Below are 25,788 nucleotides of genomic sequence, written 5' to 3'. Positions count from 1 at the left end.
AAACATTTAAAAAATACTTTTCAATAATAAAACTTTTAAAACGTTTTATTGTACTAAATTTTTTTCCCCTTTGATTTAATTGCTTTTTGTTATGGAGTTTATTTCTTTAATCTTCTTTTTCTGTCAAGACTTTAACCCCAACCTTAAAAATGAAATAAACCCTTAAATCACAATGAAAATATTTCTGTTGTCACAGTCATGAGTTAGTCAGTTATTCAGTTTATCAATTCAAGTTTATTTGTTTAGCACCTTTTACACAGATGACAAAACTAAACAAGCAAAGAGAAAAAACTATGCTAAAACTATGATTAAAACTCAAAAACATTTAAAAAAAAAAAAAAAAGATTTAACATGGTAATAAAATATGTTGTGTCCAGGGGATGGAGGGAGTTTATTGAAGTCTTCTTGGGCTCACATGGGAAAACATTTAAAATATAAACTTTATATTCAGTCTAAGGAAACTGCAGAGCGACAGAAGAACCAACAATATCTCCTGTTTTCTCCTTTAATGAGTCGACTCTTCATGTGCTTTCAGACCAAAGAACTACAGACTCTTCACAACCTGCTCAAACTCTTGGTACAGGACCTCACCACACGGGTCAAGAAGGTTTCCATCTCATTTCTACTCTGAACCTCACCTTCTCCTGCTCAAACTGCTGACAAATGTTTCTGCTGCTCTAAAGTCTGCTCTCCAGAACTTCCTAAAAACTCTCAAAGTCTCTTCTGCTGCAGGTTGCTTTGTAGAACTGTTACAGAAAACCTAAACACTAAACCACATGGAGGGGCCTCAAGATAGTCGTCCAAATGAAACCATACAAAAACCAAACTAGCACAACCCAAACGCTAAAGTCTCCTGCAGCCTACCAGAGAACCTCTGAGAACAGAGAATCAGGACAGGAACTCTTACCTTCTGGACAACCAACGTTGGTTCACAAACAAGAATACAGAATGTGTCTGACCAAAAACCTCTGAAGACTCACTACAGCCAAGATAAAGACACAACTCAGCTGCACCAAATCCACTAATCACTGCACACATTAGCACCATGTGCTAACTGTGGCTAAAGAACCACATTTACCAAGACAACTATCCAGTACAAAGCCCTAAAACACACCAAGAAACACATTAAAGACCATTTTACTGCTGGAAGCTGCAAGCCAACGCCTAAAGAACCAACTAAAGCAATGGAGCCAAACCCAGTTTAGTGGTGAAGAGAAACAGAGGAAATGTTTGTCTGCAGCTAAATAAAGCAGGAAGACACTGAGCTGCTCAGGTGTTCCTAATAACACCAAGCAGCCACCTGGACAGCCAATAGGAACACAGCTTACTGGAAGTCCAGAGGGCTGGGTTAGTGAAGGAAATTTAGTTTAAAGTTGAAGCAGAAAGTTAATGAAGAAAGTTGAAAACCACCTTCTGATACCTGAAATCTCTGAGTTTTCACACAAAGAACACCTGAACATGTCAAACTGGTTCCATAGTAGAACCATCATTGTAAAAACGTCATAGTATGGTGTGTTGCTCAAAAAACATTAGGACCCGGCTGTCTAGGGTCGCCGAGGAACAACACAAAAACAGGACAAACGCTGGTTTCCAGGGGGTTAGGCGGATATTTATTTGAGAGAGTAAGTTTACAACAACACATGTGAGCAGAAAAATCACAAAGTCTGTCTTTAGTTCAGCTGAAAATATTAGTTTTTCTCTTTTTTATTGACCAAACTATTCAGGAAGTAGATGAAGAATAATTAAAGCTCTCATGTAGAAGTCCAACTTACTTTGGATCCTTGTGGAGAGTTTAATCTTAGAGTTTGTACAGCTGTTGAGTTTTTAGAGTCACATGGATTGTTTTGACATTTAATAACCGAGTCCTGAAATAAAATTACAGTTGTGGATTTCTGTCATTTAGTCTGGACTAAACAAATAACAGCAGCATAAATCTCAAACGTCATTATGAGGAGTCTGGATTGAGGTTTCTCACTTGATAATGATCAAAACATGAAATTTAGGTTGGTTTAAAGGAATATTCCACCTTAAATCTTTGAATGTTGACCGAAAAGGTTGGTTTCAGGAAGTATTCCACCTACAAGGTCCTCAAACATCCACCTTAAAGGAAGATTTCACCAAAAATCCTTGGACGTGCACCTAAAATGTTGATTTAACCAAATATTCCATCCAAAATCCTCAAAGAGACCTGAGGGGCTGGTTAAAAGGAATATTCCACCTAAAACCTCAAATATAGACCCGAAAGGGTGGTTTAGAAAAAATCCTTCAATGTAGAACAAAAAAGTTAGTATATACAGAATATATATATATATATATATATATATATATATATATATATATATATATAAATAAATAAATAAATAAATATAATATACCATCCTAAAAATCCTTAAATGTAGACTAAAAGACGGTTTGGAAGAAAATTCCACCTAAAATCCTCCAATGTAGACCTAAAAGGTGAGTTTCATGGTATATTCCACCTAAAATTCACTACTGTAGACCTGGGAAGTTGGTCTGATGGTATATTCTACCCAACATCCTTGAACATAAACTTAAAAAGTTTGTTCAAAGGAATATTCCACCTAAAATCAATGTATCAATGTAGACCAAAAAATCTTGGTGTAAAGGAGTATTCCACCTTAAATGTAGACCAAAAGGATGGTTTGGAGTAATATTCTACTCTAAACTCTTCCAATGTAGACCTAAAAGGTTGATCTGATGGTATATTCTACCCAACATCCTGGAACATTTACCTAAAAGGTTGGTTTAATGGTATATTCCCAGAAGAACCCTTGAACATGTAGTAGTCCACGTAGTCAGTGTTGGCTTTGAACTGCAGCGACTGGCCGCCATCAGGTGGACCGGCTCGTCCTCGTAGGGCTCCTCCTGTAGCCTTGAGGGAACCACAGGAACATTCAGTAGCTGTTGGAGTTCTTCCTGTCAGGCTCGTGGTAGAACGGCTCTGAAGTATCTTTTACTTGTCTTATCTGGAACAATCCAACAGCCTAAACTGTTAACAGTGCTGTAAAGGAGCAAACACACAGGCATAGATTAGGACTCAAACTAGATTTAATTTAGAAAACAAATCAGCTTAGAGGCATTTGTTCACACATGTGGCTGAATAGGAGGACGTCCAATCAGATTTGAGGTCTTCACTCTGTAGGTTGTTTGTTGGGTGAGACTCTTGGACCTCCATCAGCTGACGTGGATGTTTGATGGTCTTCCTCTCTAGTGCCAGATGATTCATCCATGAATTCAGCAGCTACAGACTGAAATGAAGCTCATGCTGCAGTTATTGAATTCCTGTTCCAGATCAAATGTTCAGAGCTCACCTTGAATGCAGCCGTCTGCTGTCTGATAGTTTTTCTCATTGTAGTCTTCAATAAAGTCTTTTTCCTCATGTCAGGATGTGGTGAGACTCTTTCTCATTCTCTGCAGACGTCCCTCATTGTGCATCTCCAGAGAAGAAACAGAAAAACTGATCACTGCTTCAGCATCACAAACGCTCTCCAGCATTGAGAGTGTTTTAGGAATTCATTCATTGTGTTGTGAACTTTGAAGGAGCAGAAACTTTACAGCTGCCAAAGATATGAGCTCCAATTCTGGATGTTTTAGGAAATGAAGTTCATCAAATGAACACTTGATTTTTGCTGATAACTCTCATTAAATTACTGAAGAAATCTAACATAAAAACCTGTAAACTCTCAGGCAGCTTTTGTTAAAGTTTGTCTATAATTCTATCATCATGTTCTGGAACCAGGACTCTGCAGAAGTTCCTTCAATCAGATACTTGTGTGTTTCTATTTAAGGTCTCAGGTTTGAACGTACAGCAGAGGATTGGAAAGGAGTGATTTTAATGTTTAAATCAGTCCAGTAAATGTTTGGCGTGAAAATTATTAAAATTTTGATTTAGATAGATTTGTGTCAAATAATATTGTAGTCTCACTTAAATATATCCAGATGAGTTCAGTGTATTTACATTTTATAGAATATTAGATTTTTTAATCTCAATACTGTAGGGTCTGACCTTAAATATTATAATAATGATGTCAATTTAAATAATATTTTAGTGCAGAGTCATAAACTTTAATCAGCTAAACTTACATAATAAATATCACTGTACAATCTTAACCTGAACATTCATATTATTGAGGTAAATTTACATAAATCACGATATTCTAGAGTCTTAACTGGAATATTTCTAACATTAATCTTTTTGTATTGTGCTGATAAACAACAATAACCCGACTTTCAGATAATATTTGTTGTCTGTGATTGTGAGACTAAATTCCTCCACATTCTGGAACTGGACTGAATTTCCCAAAATGGAAACATGGACAAAATTTAACACTCATGTATCCATGGCAACGCTAACGTTTCTGCTTCTTACTAAAGTTCACAACACAAGTACCATAAGTATTCTGATCAATACTTCATGATAAATATCAGGACAGATGTTACAACTCCAGCTGTTCCATTAGACTGCAGTTATTCACAGAGAAATTAAAACATCACATTCCTCATAAAAACTAGATGGGACTTTTATTAAATAAAGTGTTGGTGAATAAACAGTGTAAAAAGTGCAAAGCAGCTCCATTAAATCAGGAGATGTGAGACTTCCACAGCATGGATCACCATCTGCTGTGTTGATTCATAGCTGAATGTCAGAATGAACTGAGCTAGAAAAGCTGCTTTGAGCTGCAACATTACAGTCTGACAATCCAACACCATCACAGTTTTCATCTGGTTGTTTTGCTCCAACATGCTGTGAAGTTCAGTTTTTACCTGAATATATACAGAGATTCTATTTCCAACCAAGACTGGAATAAAAATGTGAATGTTATGAGGTTATTAATGCAACTAAATCCTTTCAGATGGAAGGATTTACTTTTAAGTTCTAATTCAAGTTTCAGTTGGAGCACATTGCATTCACAAAGAAAAACAGCGAAACCTTCATAGCAACATTTAATAAACCTAAAGCTTCCCTGCTGGCTCATTGGTGGAGTTTGTTACTGAGCATCTGAACCTTAAATCCAGTGAGACGACCATCTTCAGTCGAGGCCAGTCAGAGAACTTCAAGACCTTCCATCAGCTGGACCAGATGTGGCATCATCTCCCTCTGAACATCTGGATGACAGGAGAAAAGACAGAAATCAAACACAGATCACAGAAATACAATTTATTCACTTTCATCATTTTATAAAAGTAGCATGAACTTTATTAAAACTTGACAATATCAGTAATGAAAGTAAATGTTTTTATCTCGTGTTGAAGCTAAATTTAAAGTCAATTTTAATGACTGTTTATCCTGAGAGGAGTGAGAATGGAGCTTTTCTTTCCTTTTTAGAATATTCCCTCAAAAATATTCTGTTTATTATTGGCTTTAGAAGCATTTTTCTTTACTTATTTTTAGATACCTCAGACTGATGCACTTTGCTGGTTTGCAGATAATTTCATGTACAATGACAATAAAGATCTTCTATTATAACATATTTTAGAACTGCAAACCTTCTCAACCATCTCTCACTCTGCAAAATTCCAACTGCGACCAAGAATTATCTGATGTAGTTATTATTATAATCTTTACTGAACCAGCCCTGGAATTAATAAAAATCTGTATATGGATATGATTTTCTCTGATGGGACCACTATGGAAGCTGTAGTAACAATTAACTATCCTTTGAAGAGAAAGATTAGGTCTTCTTCAGGTGGATAAATAAAAAAATGCTCTCCCTTAAAAAAAAAAACAAAACTGCATCCAATAAAGTAAATCTCTTCTGCACTGCACACATACTACACTTTTGTATAACTCTGGATGTCAGAGTAAAGGCAGACAGATCCACTGATCAGCCACAACATTCTGACCACTGACAGCTGAAGAGAACAACATCCATCATCTTGTTCTAATGCAACGTTCTGCTGGGAAACCTTGACGTTCATGTGGATGTTTGACATGTACCACCACCTAAACACTGCAGGACAAACAACCCCCTAGTCTCCATGGCAACAGCAGTCCTTGATGCCAGCTGCCTCCCTCAGCAGGACAAATTAAAACTCCTCAGGAGTGGTCCGAGGAACATGACAGAGCTAAGCTGTTCACCTGGGTTCCACACTCCCCACATCCAGATCTGATTGAGCATCTGTGGGATGGTCCAGGATCAGCCTGGTCCAGGTAGGACCCACCCTGCAACCCACAGGATCCACAGAATCCACAGGACATCCCCAGAGGTTCTGATGAACCACTGGGTCAGAGGAGTTTTAGCAGCATAAAGGGACCAACACAGTATTAGTCAGGTGGTCATAATGTTATACTGTTATATTGTCATGCTGATTATATGATCAGTAAATGTTACCATCAATTATAACGTCCACATTGATCAGGAAAAAAACAAACTATCAGTTCATTCAGAAACTGTGGGGTTAAACCTAAAAACACAGACCTCAACAGCAGTTTGTTTCAAAGCAGAATACCAGCTGGTTTTCACTAAAGAAGCTTTCAGAGCAACAATTAAATGACAGTTTTGTTCTCATTAAGTTCAGAGTCAGCCAAAAACAATGTACACACATCAGGAAAAGAAAAACTTTTATAAATATTTCATTTGTATAAGTACTTCTATACATATAGATTCCTCTTTCTAAGTTTAATCAAATCACGATAACTCTGTGTCTTGTTGTACGATGTTTTCCCAACAGATGGCGCTACCCTCATGAATGGAGCATCAACAAGTGACGTCTACAACACAACAGAAAAGTCTGGAAGCCAGTGGCCACCACTTTGAGCACCTCTTGTAATTGTAGAGGCCAAAGATAACTTTTATTAATCTCGTGATGTCTGAATAAATTTGGTATTGAAATATTTATGCAAGTTTTTCTTTTCCTGATGTGTGTAAACATTATTTTGGCTGACTCTGTATAATGTGTTTCTGACAGGTCACCAGGCAACATCTTTTTATAATAATGACAAACATACCTGCATTCTACAGCAGTGATTTTCCTCATGTGCAGGTAAAGATGTGTGAGGAGCTTAGAGATGACAGGAGCAGGAGTCATCCTCACTAATTCAGCTTCCACCTAGAAACAGAAAGACCACAAACAAACACACAGATAGACTCTCAAACATTCAACCTCACAGCCTCAAAATATCTGTTTAGGAAGTGTTGTGTTTCTAAATTCTGCTGAAAGTGTTGACAAACATTCTCTTACAAGGTTGTGTAAAAAGCAGCCTGTCCTCTGAGCTACTGAGAAATCTTCCTGAACAAAGTTTCTACGTGTAAATCAGCTCAACAAAAACTAAAGCCTCAGTCAGAGATAACAGATGTAGCACATTATAAACAACTTTCTTTGTTAACTCAGACTTTCTGCTTCAACCTCACATAAAAAGGGGAGTTTAACTCATCAGGTGACTGAAAATGAACGGCTTGTGTAGTTCTAGATCCAAAAGTAGGACGTTTCAACTCATGTTTTACTACAAATACATGCAATAATAAATAAATACAATGACTGGTTGTTAGTTTATTCACTATTAATGTCAGCTAACTTAGCCGCTTAGCTAGCTAACGCGTCCGGACCAACTGCTCAAACACGACAAAACACAGCTCTTCACAAGTCGCTGACTTAACGTACAACAAAACAACGCTACAGGTTAGAAGTATTTATCTTCTTACCGTGTTTTACTCCAAAAACAAGATCAACAGCAGCCACAGATGCTACCAGACCTGCCGACCAAAGATATAGATAGAAGACTAGATCCGCTAGCGCGCTGTCTTCTCTGGTCTGACCAGTCACTGCTCTCTGGCTCCGCCCTCTGAGAATCTTGTTGTCGTTTGGCTCCACACCTGCTGATGACCACTTCCGGTCTCAGAAAATGAAAAACCGGACCTTTTTTCGTTTCTTTCTTGTTATTCTAAATATAAAACGAAAATCAAAGCATTTTAAAAAAAATCGTATATCCCTTTTTGATCATGAAAAGGAAAAACACCTTGTATTTCAATTTTAATTTTTCTATTTTAAAACGAAACTCAAATAACCACTCGTTTTTTGTTTTTCAATACCCGTTTCAGAACGGAAAATCCAATTACCAGATCCGTACACGGACCTCAGACCTTCACTTGTGGGTTTTTTAGAAATCCTCAACAAACTTTGATTCTCTTCACTGAACAGTAAAGTTTGTGGAGATCAGAAGGTAACATTAGTTTGATCAATGCTTTCAACTACTAGTAGACTTTATCTGGAAAGCAGTTTTCTGAAAAGAGTTCTTAGTAAATCTGTCCACAATCAAACAAAGAACATAGAAAGAGGAAATGTTTGAAGAAACAACTTTTTTTCATTTCAGACTAGAAAACACTTTAAGACCTTTATTTGTTTTTTTGCTCTTTTTGATTGTTTTATTGTCTCTTCTGTTAAATTTGATCTTCTAAAGTTTAACTGGTGTCTTTTCAAATGTTTTGTGTTTAGTTTGATTCTTCTTAAATGTTTAGTTTTGCTCTTTTCTCACCTTTTATTCTTTTCTAATGTCTAATTTGATTTCTTTGTCTTTTTAATGTTTAATTGTTGTTTTTTCAAATGTTTTATCAGCTTGTTTGAAAAAATTCCTTTTCTTTCCCAATGTTTAATTTTTTGATTAAATCTTTGTTAAGGTTTTTCTTTTTAAATGTTTTACCACCGTTTAATGTTTAATTTTCTTTTTAAATGCTTCATTGTATTTTCTGTTTAATTCCTATTTAAAGTTTTACTGTCTTTAAGATTTAATTTTCTAATTAAACATTTAATTTTTGAATTAAATGTATTGTCTTTTTAAAGGTTTAATAATCTAATTAAATGTTTTGTATTTTTTAAAATGTTTAATATTCTTGTTTAATTGTATTTTTTAAATGTTTAATTATCTCAAATATTTCATGTTTAATGTTTAATATTTGTTTAAAAATTTTGTTTAATTTCATAATGACATGTTCTGTAGCTTCTGTTTAATTATCTAATTAAATATTTTGTCTGTTTAATATAATTTAACTTTATTTAATGTTTAATTTTCTTTTTAAAAGTTTTATTGTATTAAATGTTTTTTTCCTTTGATTTAACTGCTTTTTAAAAATGTAGTTTATTTCTTTAATCTTTTTTTCAGTCAAGATTTTAATCCCAACCTTAAAAATGGAACAAACCTTGAAATCACAATGAAAATATTTCTGTTCTCATTCTCTGCAGACGTCCCTCATTGTGCATCTCCAGAGAAGAAACAGAAAAACTGGTCACTGCTTCAGCATCACAAACGCTCTCCAGCATTGAGAGTGTTTTAGGAATTCATTCATTGTGTTGTGAACTTTGAAGGAGCAGAAACTTTACAGCTGCCAAAGATACGAGCTCCAATTCTGGATGTTTTAGGAAATGAAGTTCATCAAATGAACACTTGATTTTTGCTGATAACTCTCATTAAATTACTGAAGAAATCCAGCATAAAAACCTGTAAACTCTCAGGCAGCTTTTGTTAAAGTTTGTCTATAATTCTATCATCATGTTCTGGAACCAGGACTCTGCAGAAGTTCCTTCAATCAGATATTTGTGTGTTTCTATTTAAGGCCTCAGGTTTGAACGTACAGCAGAGGATTAGAAAGGAGTGATTTTAATATTTAAATCAGTCCAGTAAATGTTTGGAGTAAAAATTATTAAAATTTTGATTTCTATAGATTTGTGTCAAATAATATTGTAGAGTCTCACTTAAATATATCCAAATGAGTTCAGTGTATTTACATTTTATAGAATATTTGATTTCTTAATCTCAATACTGTAGAGTCTGACCCTAAATATTATAATAATGATGTCAATTTAAATAATAAATAATATTGTAGTGCAGAGTCATAAATTTTAATCAGCTAAACTTGCATAATAAATATCACTGTACAATCTTAACCTGAACATTCATATTATTGAGGGAAATTTACATAAATCATCATATTCTAGAGTCTTAACTGGAATATTTCTAACATTAATCTTTTTGTATTGTGCTGATAAACAACAATAACCCGACTTTCAGATAATATTTATTCACTGTGTATTGGGTGGTACAGAAGTATTAGTACAGAATATTATTTCTTGTTTTATGTGTGATAATTGGCAGTAAACATTCTAAGAAGTGGAAATTGACAGGGTCATAATAGTGCTGTTCTTGCACAATATTTGTCACTTAATTGCCCTCAGGATGCTGTCGTTGAGCTACCAGTTTTACAGAACAGGCAGATGTTGCAGCTAATGATGTTGTAATTCACATAAACAAGGGAACAAGTCCTTCATAATTTGAATGTTAACAGTCCAAAATGAAAAGGTCATATACAGCTTTCCTATTGGGTTAAAGAGCCAAAAAAACCCCCATGAAAAATACTTTGTAAAAGCGAGAGGTCGGTAGCAGCTTTAAGTTTTTCATACAATCCCCCCAAAATATCTGTTGTACCCCCCCTAAATTAATCTGGATCCGCCCCTGTCTGACATGAAAGCTCGGATCGTTCTGCAGTTACTGTCCTCAACAAGCAGCAGGTGGCGCTGTGAGCTCCTCCCCGTCCCAAAGCACAGGAGGTCAGTCTAGTGACCTGCAGCATCCCACTGTCTAATTAGAGGAGACCCACATCACTCCATGTCCAGACGGCAGATGAATCAAAGTCTCTGCAGATCCCGTCCTGCTTACAGAGCAGGATGGAAATGAAAATGTTTCTTCACTGTCACACTAAAATAAATCACTGCATTTAGCCTCTAGTTCAGAAACAGATTTTGGGTATTTTAAACTCACTTTTTGTCTCTCCTAAAACGTTGATTACAATTCCATGCAAACGGGAAATTATGCAAATTAGGCGATGACATCATTTAGCGACTTTTAGGACAGCCAATAGCTACTTTCCTTACTGAGGAGTTGGCAACACTGGTCAAAACATAGACGGTGCCTCTTTCCCATCGTTGTAAGGTAGACAATGTGCTACAAGGCCAGTTTTATCAACAGTAGCTGTCTTTCAAGCTGCAGAAATAACATTGATGTCTATGGAGTGAACAGGGACGTCTGCAAATTGCAAAACTGCTGCAACAGCAAAGAGAGACACAAATATTCAATAGCTTCTCTCTGATACACTGTAGTGTCACCAGAATCACTGCAGCCTTCAACTGGCTCCTGTTGACACCAATGTTATTTCTGCAGCTTGAAAGACAGCTACTGTTGATAAAACTAGGATTGTAGCACATTGTCTACCTTACAGCGATGGAAAAGAGGCATCGTTTATAATGAGTTATGGATGGTGGAATTCTGAATCTGTGAATATCTTTCCGATTTTACTGAACTGTGGCCCCAAGGAGCCGTGGTGGGCGTCCTTTATTTTCATTTCTGAAAGGTGGCAACACTAGCTGTGTTTGGCTTCAGGATTTGGTCTAACTGTGTCTTTTGAGACATCTGTAAGGAGCTGAAATGAAAGGCTAAGTCATTCTGAGTTCCCATTATTGAATTCCGATGCTTTTTGCTTGCATTTAAAATGTGATAAGTGAAGTACCTCAGTGTTCTATCAGAGTATGCTGTGTTTCCCAGCTATTAGTCAAGCTTTATTAGGAATTCATTAGTTTGTCATGAATGCTGCAGTCTACAGCTGCTGCAGGGAGCATCCTACTGAGTTTCATTATCAGTCCTGATTGCTGATGAATTTTACATTAAAGGCCCGCTAACGTGGCTGCATGTGAATCCTCTGCCTGCAAGTCGGCCACCAACTGCTGGAGGAAGCATGAGAGTCTCTGAAAGCTGAGGGACATGTACATACTGATGTCTCAGGTTCCCAATTTGAGTGTCTGTGTGTGTGTGAATCCAAGCAGGGGGGGGTATCCAATACAGGATAAAATTAGGCCAGCCAGGCCTTATATTGCTGACGGAGCTGGGGTGGCCAAAAAAAGCCTGGAGCGCAAGCCAGCAGTGGAAGGAAGAGAGGGGAGCAAGCAGGATCGCTACTGAAATGGCCACCAAACGTAAGGAAATAAATACTGACAGCTTTTAGTAAGGCGAATCAGAGCAGATGGGGGAGCTGGTCAGAGTGTAGCTGTCAGGTGAAGGAGAAAGAGAATTACTTGTTTTCTCCTCTGCTGGGCAGATGTGAATGCAGACAGGATGGCAAGTCAAATACTGAGTCCAGCAGGTCTTTCATTTGGTGGACAAATGGGCAGAACGAGACTCAGCTAAATGAGACCTGTTTGTTGATTTAATGTTGTTTGTGTGCTTCATTCTTAAAGTTTCAAACTGTCCCACTAGACAAGGTTAATAAGTGTTTTCCCGTCAGAGCTGTTTTATTTGTGATGACATGTTGCTTCTGTTATTAGCATTAGAATCAGAGTTAAGTTATGGTTATACCACGGTTGGAAAATTACTTCACTGGCATAACAGCAGAAGTATGAGTGTCTGGTTCTGCCTCGCCAGCTTCCCGCACAAACCTGATTATGAAAACCAGTTAGTTGTTCAGTTGTGTATGTGCAAATGCACTACTCTGTTGCTTGTGTTGTTTTTGTGCCTCTGGGTATAAATATTTAGGTGTAGGATTCCCAACTGCTTGTTTCAATCAGATATTAATCCTAGAATGAGGACGCTGATCGAGTGTTGTGGCTGCTGAAGATTAAATAAATAAAATAATGATTAATCCAGTATCATGAATAATTTTATTGATCATTCAGATATTTGCTTAGTGTGATATGAAAAGCATTAAGAGACATTCATTTTCCTCTAATAGCTTCTTTTTGGCAAGAAAACAGATGCTAGGGTTTCTGTGATTTATAGAGGATTTTCTGTCTGTGTTGTTTTGATCCTTCTTCCACATAGTAATTAGCTTAGTTCCTGATATTTTTCTCTGTTGCTTTTTCCTAAGCCTCTTCCTCACTGATTTAAAGAACTAATATTATGTATATTTTGCCTCTTTTATAACTAAAACTATAACCAGCTGTAGTGTTCTGGTACAGACAGAGTCGAGCGTGTCACGTTTCTGTCAGCGGCTGCAGGTTTGTTTGTAATAAAGAAGAACCTGATCTGGGTTGTTAGATTGATGATGGTGTCACTTTCACAGAATTTTAGAAAGCCTAAATGAAACCCTGAGAAAACAAAGCCTCTTTTAACAGCTCTGAAACAAAACACAACAGCTAAGAGTTCATTTGTCTGTAGGGAAATTACCAAAGAGAAAAGGGGACACGCGTCAGACCAACTCACATTATCTCTATTTGTTCAAATTAAATTTAAAACTCAAAGGAGCATTTTTAAATAGGCTACTGCATAATGTGTCAGATTTGTTGGGGCTGACTTCAACAATGGGGACAAAGGTGGCCAAAATTCTTTGAGACTGTTTTGTTTATTCCACATGTTTGGATGAAACCCAGGAGAGATGAAAATAGTGCTTCTCCTCTGCCCTCCTGTGCTTTCCTCACTTTGAGGCATCTTTACTGTCACTTCATGCTGTCAGTTTCATCCCTGCTGCAATTTAATTAACTTCTTTTCACCCTTCTGTTGTGCTACAACAAGGAGTTATCAAGTGGTGATAGTGTAAAAATACTGCAGTGTTAAAAACCTAAACTCTGTGCTGGATTACACATTAAAACACTCATTCATGGCCTCACCGAATGTATAGTACGAACTTCTCATTTGTGCCACAGATTCACGCAAAACACAATCCTCCCCTCTGTCAGTGGCCTATTCCACTTTGTTTTGCAGTTGTGGATCTGGTGTATTGGCGTAACTTGAGGAAGACCGGCGTGGTGTTCACGGGGCTGGTGATGGGTCTGGCCAGCCTCTTCCAGCTCAGCGCCATCACCGTGCTCTCCCACATCTGTCTGGGCATCATGTGCCTCACCTTCCCCCTCCGTCTTTACTACAAACTGCTGGAGCTGCTGCGCTGGAACCCCGGCGTCCATCCCTTTCAGTGAGTCCGTCAGTGCAGACATCATTGGTTTTTTCCAAGCCCACACTGGATCTTCTGTGGCAGAAAAATGCTGCTGCACTGCTCTCTATGGGTCAAAGCATAAAAGGGTGTTGCTCTTTTAGGCACTGGAGGAGCTGATTGTGAGCATTTCGGTGTGTTCCTGTGCACTTAAAGTCGTGTATGTGACTCTGCAGGTCGTACCTGGATCATGACAGCTCTCTGACGGATAAGGAGACGGTGATGCTGGTAGAGGAGGTGGTGCTGCTGATCGCATTCGCTGTCACAGAGATCAAACGGCTTCTTTTCATCGACAGCTTGGTTGACTCTATTAAGGTCTCAGTATGATCATAAGTGATGACACATATATAATATATGCATATGAACTTATTCATAAAGCCTGTATGTCGCCCCAAGAAGCCCAAAAATCACTGGTAACAAACTACATAGCCACTAATGTGTAGGATTTCTAAATGGTGCAATAGCTGACAGAAAAATGTACAACATTCCCTGCTGCCATATGTTTACTGTAGCTACATGTTTGTATAAGAATGAGCAACTTCCTACAGTTTTAAATCAACCTATAATTTTTGTTTGGTTTCATTCATCAACAAACAGTGATTTTCACTCTCTACATGCCTCTGTTGTGGCTCTCTCCTTCACTTTGTTTAGTATGTCTGAATGAAGCCATGAGGAATATTAATGTGAAAATGATCTAAGTCTCAATGCTGTCACTTTGACAGTATCCCATAGTTGGAATGACTTTCAATGGGCTCAGCAGTAAAATCAGCTCCTTTAAACTACACACAGACATTTGTTATACTCATAATTCAACCTTTCCTGTGTTCCCCCTCTCAGTTTGTCGTGCTCTTGTATCTGCTGACGTACGTCGGCGTCCAGATCAACGGGCTGACTCTGGTGATAACTGGTGAGTTGCACGTTTACGCCTCACACTTACTCAAGTAGTTGATTTCCCCGACTGTGTTTCCTTACACTCCAACAACAGAACAGGCTGTCAGGCTGACACTGTCTTCTTCCAAAGATGACTCATGACTGTTTAATCATCTGCCACCTTAGTGGTTAAAGTGTGATTAGGTTGAGGGAACCAGAAGCACTTGGACATGGTGGTGATCATGGCAGAGAAACTAGGTTTGGCAGGAGAGAAGACACAAACCTCACTCTCCTGTTTCAAAGTCACATGGATCATGTCTCCTACTACTCACCCTGAACTGAAGGCCCGTTCACACAGATACATGGTGCATTAAGAAATTAGTTCTGTAAATTGTGTAATTGATGGAAGAATGTATTTCAGAAATTAAAACATACCTGCAGTTGTGAAAGAAGTTTTCAGATCATTTACTTAAGTAAAAGTACCAATGCAGCAATGTGAAAATATTCATCCTGCATGAAAAACACATTAGCAGCAAAATGTAGTTAAAATATTAAAGTGAAAGTGCTGCTTTGGTCCCTCTGAGTGATATATTTGTGTATGTAGAACATCCTTATATTATTACTACTGAAGCATCAGTGTGTCAGCAGCATGTTACTGTTGGAGCTAGTTGAACCCTCCTGTTGTCCTCATTTACAGGCACCAAAAAATATTGCTTCCTTGTCTGGAAAAAATCCAAAAATTCAGCAAAAAAAAATTCCCCAAATTTCTGAAATTTTGCAAAACCTTCAGGAAGAAAATTCCAATAATTCCTTAAAAGTTTTCCTTAAAAGTTTTATTTTAAAAAAATCCCCCAAATTTGGCAAGAAAATTCTTGTAAATATTTTCAAAAAATTAGTAAAAATCTTCCCAAAAAAATCCTAAAAATATCTAAAGTGATTACATGCATATCAGTAAAACGTTTTCTTTAAGAACACTCACATAAAAATCAACCAAAATCCAGCGAATTTCACTGGATTTTGGTTGATTTTTATGTGAATGTTCTTAAGAGACATTTTTAACATTTCTGTTTTCCACCAAAAAAATGTTCAAAGATTTCCCAGAAATGTTGAAAATGTGGACATCAGAAGTTTCACAGTGAAAATATTTTTTTTTCTCCACATTTTCAAACTTAAAAACGGGTCAATTTTGACCTGCAGGACGACACGAGGGTTAAAACACATTACTGTTTTATATAAAAGGACAGCAGATCAATTTTAGGGGTCATCACATTACTAATGGGAGAGGAAAGATGAAAGAACTCAATTCTGTTTTTGAACATTTTCTCTAATATTTGATTTTTTGGCCATATATTGGATCATTTGGACATTTACTGAAATGAAACAATGAGAGAAATTTAGATGGAAAAATCACTATTTAGTGGCATGTGAGCCCGACTACACACTGCAGTAATTGAGTAAATATACTTAGTTACCTTCCACCACTGCAGACCTGTACAATCATATTGAAGAAACATAAATTGTTTGTCTCTGTTTTGCAGCTGTGATTGCTGTTTTCTCTTTTCCTCTGTTGTACAAAAAGCAACAGGTGAGTTTGATTTAACCTTTTTTTACAATGCAAATAACAATGAAAAAGGTTTTTAATCAAAGTGATGAATATGAGTGCATATTTGAGAAGTTCAGAATATACAGAATTTCTTTTGCTGGAGAAAATAACAAAAACATATTTTAGTAAAACTATCCATAATCCCAGACAAATAGAAGCTAAACACAGGCCCTGGCCTCTATTATTCTGGTGACAGGTGCGGATAAGACGGTTGGTCAGAGCGATCAGAGCTTTTGTAAAGAAAATCAGAAATATGTAAGTAGCCTTCTCTTCATGTGATATTCAGTACTCTTAATATCAGGCTAACAACATTTCTTCTTTCATGATTTTGTGTGCTGTGATGCCCTGTTGTGTTGCAGGTGCCTCAGCTTGTATGAATCAGTGAGACCCTCTGGGGCTCCTGAACCTGCCCCTAAGCCTGTCGTTGCTGCCGCCTCCAAACAGAAAGCCAAGTCCAAGTAACTTGTTGGTCACATGTTTGAAAGCACCCAGGATCTGGGATTTGGAAAATGTTTGAATGGTACATCCTCTGTGGGGCCGCTGGAGGGGCAGCTCATTTCCATTTCTCCACCATGATGTTTGTTTATGGGAGCAAGATTTAATTGATCCTGACAGTTGAAACAAAGCTGCCATTCACTCAAGGAGAGGCGGGGGAATTTTATTTACTGAGATGCTCTCTGTGGGCAGTGTTTAATATAACCAGTTCACACAGTCATCTTCTGCAAGTGGGGCCGGCACAGAATATCACTGTTTTTTCTTCGATAACAAGTCTATTTTTACATAACTAGTGAGCACTGTGTTCCTGTTGGACTGCAGAATTATTCATCACCAAAAACTGAAGCATTATTGCTGCTTTCATTATTTAGCATCCTTCAGTGTTGGCTGGTTAGAATAAAACTGACATGAACATCATTTTCCATTAATCAGTATTAACAGTGTTGTTCAAGTATTAGGAAACGCTTTCTAAGCAGCAGCTACTTACAACTTTTATGAGGCTCATAGGAGAAATTGTCCTCTGCTCTTCGTGTTAATCGCATTTAATTAGGAACAAACAGTGACTTCATAATGCTCTTAGAGCAGTTTGCTGATTAAAAGTACAAAGAGTAACAATAAAATGACTCTTAACAAGTGAGAGGAACCTTGATTGTCCTCAGCAATCCACCAGAATTATGACTGATTAATGGACCGGAGACACATTTTTAAATTTTTAGATAAGAGTCTTTGCTTCTGCTTTAACAGTTTAGCCGTTAAATTAAACCTACAGTAACGTTGTTGGCCACTAGCGAGCAGTGGTGACAAGCTGAATAATAATGCTGCTATAGACTGTATATAAAGGGCGGTTGTAGTAACTGTGGCATTACCAATTGGTTTATGAATTACTCTTTTGAAGACTCCAGCATCCTGTCAATCACAAAGTAGCCACACTTTGAAGTACTCTGCTTTATTGTCTATTTTTCTCTAAATGGGACCACAATTTACAAAATTAACATCATGCTATACTGAAGAAGACATGAAACTAGCGATTGACTCGACTTATTATGAAACTGTTTGCTTAGCTAATTTATGAGTTGACAAGTAGGGTTATTTTCTCAGACTTCTATACAATTGAACTGGTTTTGTAACTAGAGGAGTTGCCCCCTGCTGGTCTTTAGAAAAAGTGCAGTTTTATATCACCTCCACATTAGTCTGACATTTCACCTAAACTTTTTCAATTTTCCTTTGAGTACGGGAATCATAAATTCACACATTGACATTTTTATGCTTTGCTAAAGCCGTGCAATAAGGCAGACCAGCTCTTTTTTCCAATGAATTATCCATTTTAATGACAGTGCTCAGCTCCCTATATTCACCAAAACAATTCCACCATCTCCATTTTGCAAGGGGCATCATCACTGTATCCTGGGCTGAGCAACGTCCAAGATGATTGTGACTGGTTTAGAGAAATACAAGCCAAAGCGTCATTTCCTCTGTAACAGCATGATAATGAGATGCAGCCAGATCATTCTGACACAGACAGGCCTGGCTGTGTGAGACTACTTTGGCATTAGCTTCACTCTTCAAACACAGAGGCTACATCCATGTTTTATATACAGTCTGACTGATATATCATCAAGTTTATAATTTAATATGGAAAATCTTTTAGCAAATATTTGCCTATTTAGTAAATGTTGGTTCAATATTCTCTCATTTTTTTGCTCTGTTTTTGGTCTCCACCAGCACATAAACATCAGGCTTGCTGCCTGGGTAGTGTAGAGTTTCAAGCTTTTATAACATTTTAGTTGAAAACGGCTGTTTGCTATGCCTGAACACGTCACAATACTGGTGACGCAAAACAGGTAAAGTTTCAGGTTGTAAAACACACACAAAAAAAAACAGCAGATTAGATTTGTCAGTTTGTGTGACTCCTTTCACAGATAAACATGTGATCCATTATTATTATTCTAAAATACTGAGTGTAGCCAAAAGAACAAGAGAAAAATTTGAAGTCGTCATTGTGTTTGCATTAATTTGCTCCTCTATTTGTCCCAGTTTCTTCTCTTAGTTCTAACTCACTAAACTAACTACATAATTAACCATTCTAATAAGGACACAGCACCTCCACTCTGCTGGATAATTGTGTGAACTAGATACATCATAAACTGCCTTCGGAGGACATTTCAGTGGATACAACTGTATTATACTCCTTTGCAAGATATTCACTGTTACTGTCAGACATTAGACCAAAAGCCAGATAGTTTTACGTAAAAGAAGGGGTCAGTGGAGTCATCTGGTGAGGACGTGTCTCGCTTTCAAAAAAACAAGCAGATAAAGCAGCATCGCAACATGCCGCTGACAGGTCGTGAAGAGAAAAGAGCTCGAGGGGCAGTTTGACAATGAGATGGAGGTCACTGGTAAATACAAAGACATCTGCTTAAGGAAGACATTAAGTTCCATTCCTATTCCACCTCCAGGGCAGAAATATCATGGAAATATCAACATGCTGAAGTTACAATAATGGCATCAAGAACTTTCTCTTTGATATATTTGTCAGTTGTGCTCATTTAATACTTCCAGTGAGGATCTGTTGGTTGCACAACTCCATGTCTACATTTTCCAAATCAGCCAAACAATTCAAGAATGCGGCTGAAGGTTGTTTCCAAAAATAACCGACCAATCTCTGTAAAATTACCCAGAGCACCTCATTAAGTGAAAAAACACTTTCACTGCAGTGCAACAGGAAAAATTTTCTCATCGTTTTCCAACAGCGTTGAAGAACACTTAGACTGATAGGTCAACTTGACTGAGTTTACGATGAACCTTTGACCTCATAAAGAACGCTTCAGTTGTGATCTGACGTGGAGAGATGCTCTTGTTAACTTGCAGTGTGCCATCTGTACATTTTTACTCTTCGCAAACTGTAACTTCAAGTGAAAGACCAACAAGGAACAGGAGAAAAAACAGTTACATGAGGATGAAGAGACAAAAATTGTGGGTAACTTTCCCTTTATTATGACAACAAGCTGCTAAACCTGAGCCAGTAAACTGTGAGGAAGTTATTTCAGTGCAGCTGTTTAGCCTCCTGTTAGCATGTCAGATCAATGTCCTCTGTTTCAGATCTTAAAACAATGCTGCACTCATACTAACATGTCTTAATGAGCTGAAGTGTTACATATACAAAACACATTTTCTTACCTGCATCTGGTGATGTTGCATTGGTTACCTACATCTGCAGACAGTTCTGCTTTTGCCGTCTATGTATTATTTCTGTTTGCTGCTGGATTTATCCCTTTAACATGTACATTTTCTACGCTCTTAATGCCGCAAACAAATTTCCATTCATCCAAAAATCCATTCACCTCCTTCATCATACAGGGACGGCAGCAAAATTTGGACATGCAAAACAAAAACTATCTGCTAGATTTAAAAAAACAACAACAAACAAAAAAAAGCCTCTCAACCATTTAAGGATGCACCAGTGCAACAGCTTATTGTGGTACCACCTGATGTCACTTTGTACAATTACAATCAGCACAATATCAGTTTTACTGCCTGTTTTTGGCCGTTATTTTCCTCGACATCATTTAATCTTTATGCAACTGTCAAATGCACAACATCAAAACATTATTATAGTCTTGCCAACTGCCTAAAGCTGGGCATCAACCACTACAGTTGTCATTTTTATATTTTGTTTTAGGTTTACTCAGATTTCTAGAGGTATTTATTGTTTTTATTGTTATTTCCTATTGTAACTTTGCTCCCCAATAAAAAGTTATTTACTACAAAGCAAAGTGAATTTGTTTGTACCCCAATAGTGTATCTTTACTTTTATTTGTTGTCTATGAGAATTTATCTATGTTTTTTTTTTTGTTTTTTTTTTTGCTGTTTCACAGCAGATATTTCAACATCCATCCACCTATCTATTATCTATACACAGCTTAATCCTCATTAGGGTCATGGGGGGGCTGGAGTCTATCCCAGCTGACTTAGGGTGAAGGCAGGAGACACCCTGGACAGGTCACCAGTCTATCACAGGGCTGCATTTAGAGACAAACAAATACACTCACATTCACACCTACGGACAACTTAGAATCAACCAGTTAACATCAGCTTGTTTTTGGACTGCTGCACAGTGGCACAGTGGATAGCACTGTCGCCTTGCAGCGAGAGGATCCCCGGTTCGCATTGGCCTGGGATCTTTCTGCGTGGAGTTTGCATGTTTTCTCTGTGCATGTGTGGGTTTTCTACGGGTTCTCCGGCTTCCTGCTACAGTCCAAAAACATGCAGAGGTTAATTGGTGATTCTAAAATTGTCCTTATGTGTGAATGTGAGTGTGATTGTTTGTGTCTATGTGAAGCCCTGTGATAGACTGATGACCTGTCCAGGGTGTCCCCAGCCAAGGGTCACATGTACAAATGAAATAGAAAAACCAACATTAGGTGTCTTAGTAAGGTGTTGGGTGACCATGTGCTGCTGCAACAGCTTAAATGTACCTTGGCATTGATTCCCCAGGTTTCATCTTGGATAAAGGTGATCACTTAGAACAGCTTTGTACAGAACTGCAGTGACTCTTCCCTTTATGACAGCAAAGTGCCCCAAACAGCATAACAGAGACACCAAATATTCTCACTGTAGGTGTCTAGAGTTTAGTTTTTCCTTTGTCACCCGTGTATACGCTCCACCGGGGGCTGCACTGACACAAGTGACCACTAGGTGCTACCCTTGTAAAGTCTCTGCAACGCCCCTTAACAAGACGGAGAAACCCAGAGTCCTGACTGATCTAAACAAATAAATGATGTCTGTCAAACATTTCCACCATCAGCAAGGCGTCATCACAACGTCAGCTCCTGCTTTTCAACAGAGACATCAAATCATCTCGCTCAAAACGTCCCTGGTTATAAAAGAACTGCTTTTCTCTCTGTCGTTGGAATCACAGTAAATGATGTGACTGTGACCTTGAGATGATTTCTTTTTTCTTCTCAAAAACCCTCCACGCATCTATTCAAACTCTCTCTCAAATCTTCAAGGACTTCTCCTCTTGTTTCGCCATGCAGTGACTCAGAGCCTCGATCTCTTAGAGTGTGTTTACTTTAAAAAGGTCATTGAACACCCCCATGTGCTGTAGAGCTTTCTGATTTCATACAGCACTTCACAAGACTCTTTCTCTTAGTCTACTTTCTTGCTGCTTGCACGCAATTCTTTCTTAAATGTTTGCTACTGGGAACAAATTTCTCAACAGCATGCGCTTTAATACATATATCAAACAAGAAAACAGCTCATGATCATCTAGCCACATCGTAGGGATGTGAACACTACAGCATACTAAAGAGGAAAACCCCCCAAAATGTCAATATGGCACTTACAAAGGTTAGTTTGCTGGATCTTCACAGTAAAAGTCAGACTTCAACAAAATGTCAGTCTGATCTGATACAGAGAAAGTGAAATTTTTTTTAACAGTGTATATAAAAAGTCACATATCAGTGGAAGGTTACAGCTCTGCATAATAACATGATACAAAGGCTACATTTACACATTTACAAATCTACATGTTCTGCTGCCAAAAAAAGCATTGTGCCATGTCAATACAACAGCAAATCACAGAACTGGGACACAAATACCTTAATTAATCCCTTTATGCTTGTGCTGCAGCTTGTGCATATACTCTCACCGGACCTCAGAAGTCGCGTGTGGTGATGTGACTGAGAATACCAGATTTACAATCTCCAACATGAGAAAAAGGGTTTGGATTTTAGCGCATCATTTTGCTGCTTGACTGCTTTCTAACTGCATCTACTCGAGTACAAACAGATCAGAGAGGAGGAAGATATCGTGCGTTTTGCTAAAGCATCCATCCACCTTCGTATCCTAAGTAGGGTGTCCGATAATACTGACCCAATATTGGCATAAAAATGTAATATCGGTCAATATCGTTTGCGTTTTTTTTTTTTTTTTTGTTGGCCTAACATGAAAACTGCTAAAATATTGCCTGGATTTCTGGTATTTACCGGCACGCAAATGATCACATCATCAAACTGTGTCGTGAAGCTTGTAAACAGAAGTGTGGCTGCAATAGCAAGCTTGCTGTGGTTTGAAATTATTTCCAAGCCTCATATATCAGCATCGGTTGATATCGGAATCGGAAATTGACAGTTGGACAATATCGGCATATCAGTTTTTGGCAAAAAAGCCAACATCGGACATCCCTAATCCTAAGTGATATCAAACACTGAAAACTGATAAATACAGAATATCTGCAAAAGAAAATGACAAAATATAAAAAGAATTTAAGACATATTTTCACATTGTGGATAATGCACTAGTTGTTTCGCCCTGATTCCAGCTTTGCGCTAAGCTAAGCTAACTGGCTGCACATGAGAGTGGCGTCAATCAGCTCACAGCAAGAAGAAAATGTGTTAAAACTGAGAGATGTTTTCCTCTAATGCTGCCACCTGTTTGGATCTCAGCGAATCGGGCAGGTGATCGGTGGACTGTGTTCATGGTACCGGTCAGACGTAGTGTTCTCGGTGGTTGATGAACACTCGGTCCGTCCCGCTCTGGTGGCACACCCACTCCAGGCGGGAAGGCTGCTGGTTGGAGCCCTGTGTTCCCGCCTGTACCGGCCTGCTTGAGGGCTGCTGCTGCTGCTGCTGCCTGTCTGCGAGCTCGTACCTGCGCTCTGCTCTGCGAGTCTGCAAGATTATAAAAGCGAATCATCATTTGGACAATGCTCTTTGGTCACACAAAACAGTTTTGGTTCCTCTGCGATTGTCATGTCCTGTGAAGTGTGGGACAGCTTTTCCCCTTTAGGCCTCTTTATAGCGTGAGACTAAAAAAAGCTTTTGAATGGCTGAGTTGAGCTGAGAACACAAATGAAACTTTAAATTCTCCTACATGCTAAATGAGTGCAGCCATTAGGTGTTCTGCCTAATAAAAACAGATAATGGCAGTCAGTAGGTTGCTATAACTGCCTGTTGTGACTCAGCACTCATCATTAGCTAACAAGGTGCGAGAGATGTGGTGATTCACACACTGGGTTTGGAATTGGCTGCAAAAAAACAAAAAAAAAGGGGGGGGGAGTGGGGTTTACCTGACACAGCCAGGCTACTTGTGATGCGTGGACTCCCAGAGGAACAGCCGGTGCTCTCTCGGAGTAGGGTGGAGGCGGCTTGTGCGTCGGAGGAAGGTCAATCCTTCAGAGGAAGACAAAGACGAAAGTGAAACGGCGCTGAAGAGAGATTTTGGCTTTTTTCTGTGGCAGACAGACTCCTAAAAAGAGGACACACTGTAATTACAGTAGAAAGAAGCAGAATAAAAGTTTATGCTGGGTGCAAAATCAATTAAGGGATCAAATTTGAAGGACGCCTGCTTAAAGAACCACCTTCTGAGTCAAATGAAGTCATATTGATGTTGCACGGCTTATCTTGGCTTTGGGATCGCACAGTTAGAACAGAAACCAACTAGAGGTGTGGAGTTTTAAAGGGCATTTAGGCAGGGAGGATAAAAAAAAAACATGGGAAATGTAGGAACCAGCATTTTTAAAAGTCAGATTTTGAGTGTCATATTTTAAAAGTGTCTCTTGCAAGCCCACCAGTTTTATGGAAACAGAATCATAAATCACTCGGGTATCTCTTTAAGCATTGATATCTAGTTAAACTAATGCTATTATACCTGAAACAAAAGGGTTAAGAATATTTGACAACATGGGTATAAAGGTGATGGACTGTCATGGATAGTAGTGAATCGGAAGATTTTTGACAGCTGTTCCTCTAAACTCCTGCAACATGCTGAAGTCAGAGTGTTTCTCTTAATTTGCTGAAATCCCCGTCCACTACTAAAACCGGAACCCCAGGACTGACCTTGGCCATTCATAAAAACACACCATGACAGGCATTGATTTTCTGACGCTGTGTGTCGCTTAATGCTTCTCTTTCGTATTTGGGATGAGAGATTACAGTCAGTCCTCCCAGTGACCTGCTATCCTACACTCACGTGTGATGAAGCAGAGGGACGAGGCCTGCATCAACCCCCCTCCCTCATTCCTCTGGGACTTCCAGCCACGGTCACACTTAAGATGCTAAGTTTGTCGTGGCATTGACCGGACCAACACATGGCGAGATAGACCGTCCTGTAGTGTCAGCGTGGTGATGCAGGGCCCACACCCCAGCGAGAACACCCAGCCGTAACTCACGCTGTTTACCGTCGCTGCTCAGACGCTCAGCAGGCTCTTTGAAACTCAGTCTGAAGCAGGCGCAGTAAATTTCCTGCAAATTTGCCCAAAGAGGGTGCTGTCACTGAAATTAGGATGAAAATGTTTACACGGGAGAATATGATCTGATTAAAGAAATAAATTTATAAATTCATGAGATGACTGGGTGCTTTCATTTAGGACAAGAAGAAAAATGTGAGACTTTCTGCTGTACATCCGGTCCATTACAATCCTTTATCCCTTTTCCATCCATGGCCGGAGGGGGGGATCCCTCCATCAGAAAATTTTGAGCATCTAGTAATTTCTATGCCCAAACATGTGCCTTTATTGCATGAATTTATTATGGTGATTTCTTCATCTAAATAGAGGAAAACACTAAAGGTGACAATTCAAAAGGTAAAGAAATGCATATGGATCTAATTACATTTTTTTTTTTTTAAAAACAATAGATTAAGTGTTTGGATGAGCTCATAATTCATATTTTGAGAGTTAAAATGCTAAAGAAAAAAGACCAACTCCTGTCTGAGGCATTGTTGCATCTCAGTAACATTATAGCAAATTTTCAAAAGTCTTATGCTTTGTTCATGTTTTTATTGGAGGACACAAAGCATATGCTCTAAATATTGAGGGGAATGTGTCCTAAAAGCTACCCCTACGTATACGTCGCTGACATATATGCAACTGACATTACATTAGTGTTCTGGGAG

The 25,788-nt window shown here is 38.3% G+C and overlaps 2 protein-coding genes and 1 long non-coding RNA gene across 5 annotated transcripts in view; 1 reads left to right on the top strand and 2 right to left on the bottom strand.

Moving 5' to 3' along the window:
- Window positions 1-2,356: 2,356 nt before the first annotated feature.
- Window positions 2,357-7,787, bottom strand: LOC129350442 (uncharacterized). 3 transcript variants are annotated; one of them, XR_008603844.1, is made up of 5 exons: window positions 7,665-7,787; window positions 6,971-7,071; window positions 6,101-6,242; window positions 3,112-5,127; window positions 2,357-3,022 (listed from the first exon to the last, which is right to left on the bottom strand). It is a non-coding gene; the product is annotated as an uncharacterized LOC129350442 (long non-coding RNA). The 3 variants fall into 3 exon arrangements; XR_008603843.1 differs by lacking the exon at window positions 6,101-6,242; XR_008603845.1 differs by lacking the exons at window positions 6,101-6,242; window positions 6,971-7,071 and having other exon boundaries at window positions 7,665-7,734.
- A 4,078-nt stretch (window positions 7,788-11,865) lies between these two features.
- On the top strand, window positions 11,866-20,671 carry rtn2b (reticulon 2b). The gene is made up of 7 exons (XM_023287366.3): window positions 11,866-11,979; window positions 13,700-13,907; window positions 14,102-14,240; window positions 14,763-14,832; window positions 16,334-16,380; window positions 16,595-16,653; window positions 16,758-20,671. The coding sequence occupies exons 1-7, from the start codon at window positions 11,967-11,969 to the stop codon at window positions 16,858-16,860; spliced, it is 639 nt and encodes a 212-aa protein (XP_023143134.1). The 5' UTR covers window positions 11,866-11,966; the 3' UTR covers window positions 16,861-20,671.
- Window positions 20,672-20,789: 118 nt separating this feature from the next.
- nectin3b (nectin cell adhesion molecule 3b) overlaps window positions 20,790-25,788 on the bottom strand; it is a 29,589-nt gene continuing 24,590 nt past the window's right edge. Inside the window, exons 7-8 of the mRNA XM_035955876.2 lie at window positions 23,963-24,065; window positions 20,790-23,564 (exon numbers count right to left, since the gene is read on the bottom strand). Coding sequence (XP_035811769.2) covers window positions 23,382-23,564; window positions 23,963-24,065 — 286 coding nt within the window. The 3' untranslated portion in view covers window positions 20,790-23,381. The remainder of the gene's footprint in view (window positions 23,565-23,962; window positions 24,066-25,788) is intronic.

This window comes from Amphiprion ocellaris, chromosome 14 (assembly GCF_022539595.1).
Source record: "Amphiprion ocellaris isolate individual 3 ecotype Okinawa chromosome 14, ASM2253959v1, whole genome shotgun sequence".
In the NCBI taxonomy this organism is placed as follows: domain Eukaryota; kingdom Metazoa; phylum Chordata; class Actinopteri; family Pomacentridae; genus Amphiprion; species Amphiprion ocellaris.
The sequence above is the reverse complement of the archived record's forward strand: the minus strand, read 5'-3'. Positions and strand labels throughout refer to the sequence as shown.

What these genes read in the sequence shown, in the direction of transcription:
- rtn2b (XM_023287366.3), top strand. An exon ending in GCTGACTCTGGTGATAACTG is followed by an intron (nt 14,833 to 16,333) that starts GTGAGTTGCACG and finishes TCTGTTTTGCAG; the next exon opens with CTGTGATTGCTGTTTTCTCT. An exon ending in GTAAAGAAAATCAGAAATAT is followed by an intron (nt 16,654 to 16,757) that starts GTAAGTAGCCTT and finishes GTTGTGTTGCAG; the next exon opens with GTGCCTCAGCTTGTATGAAT.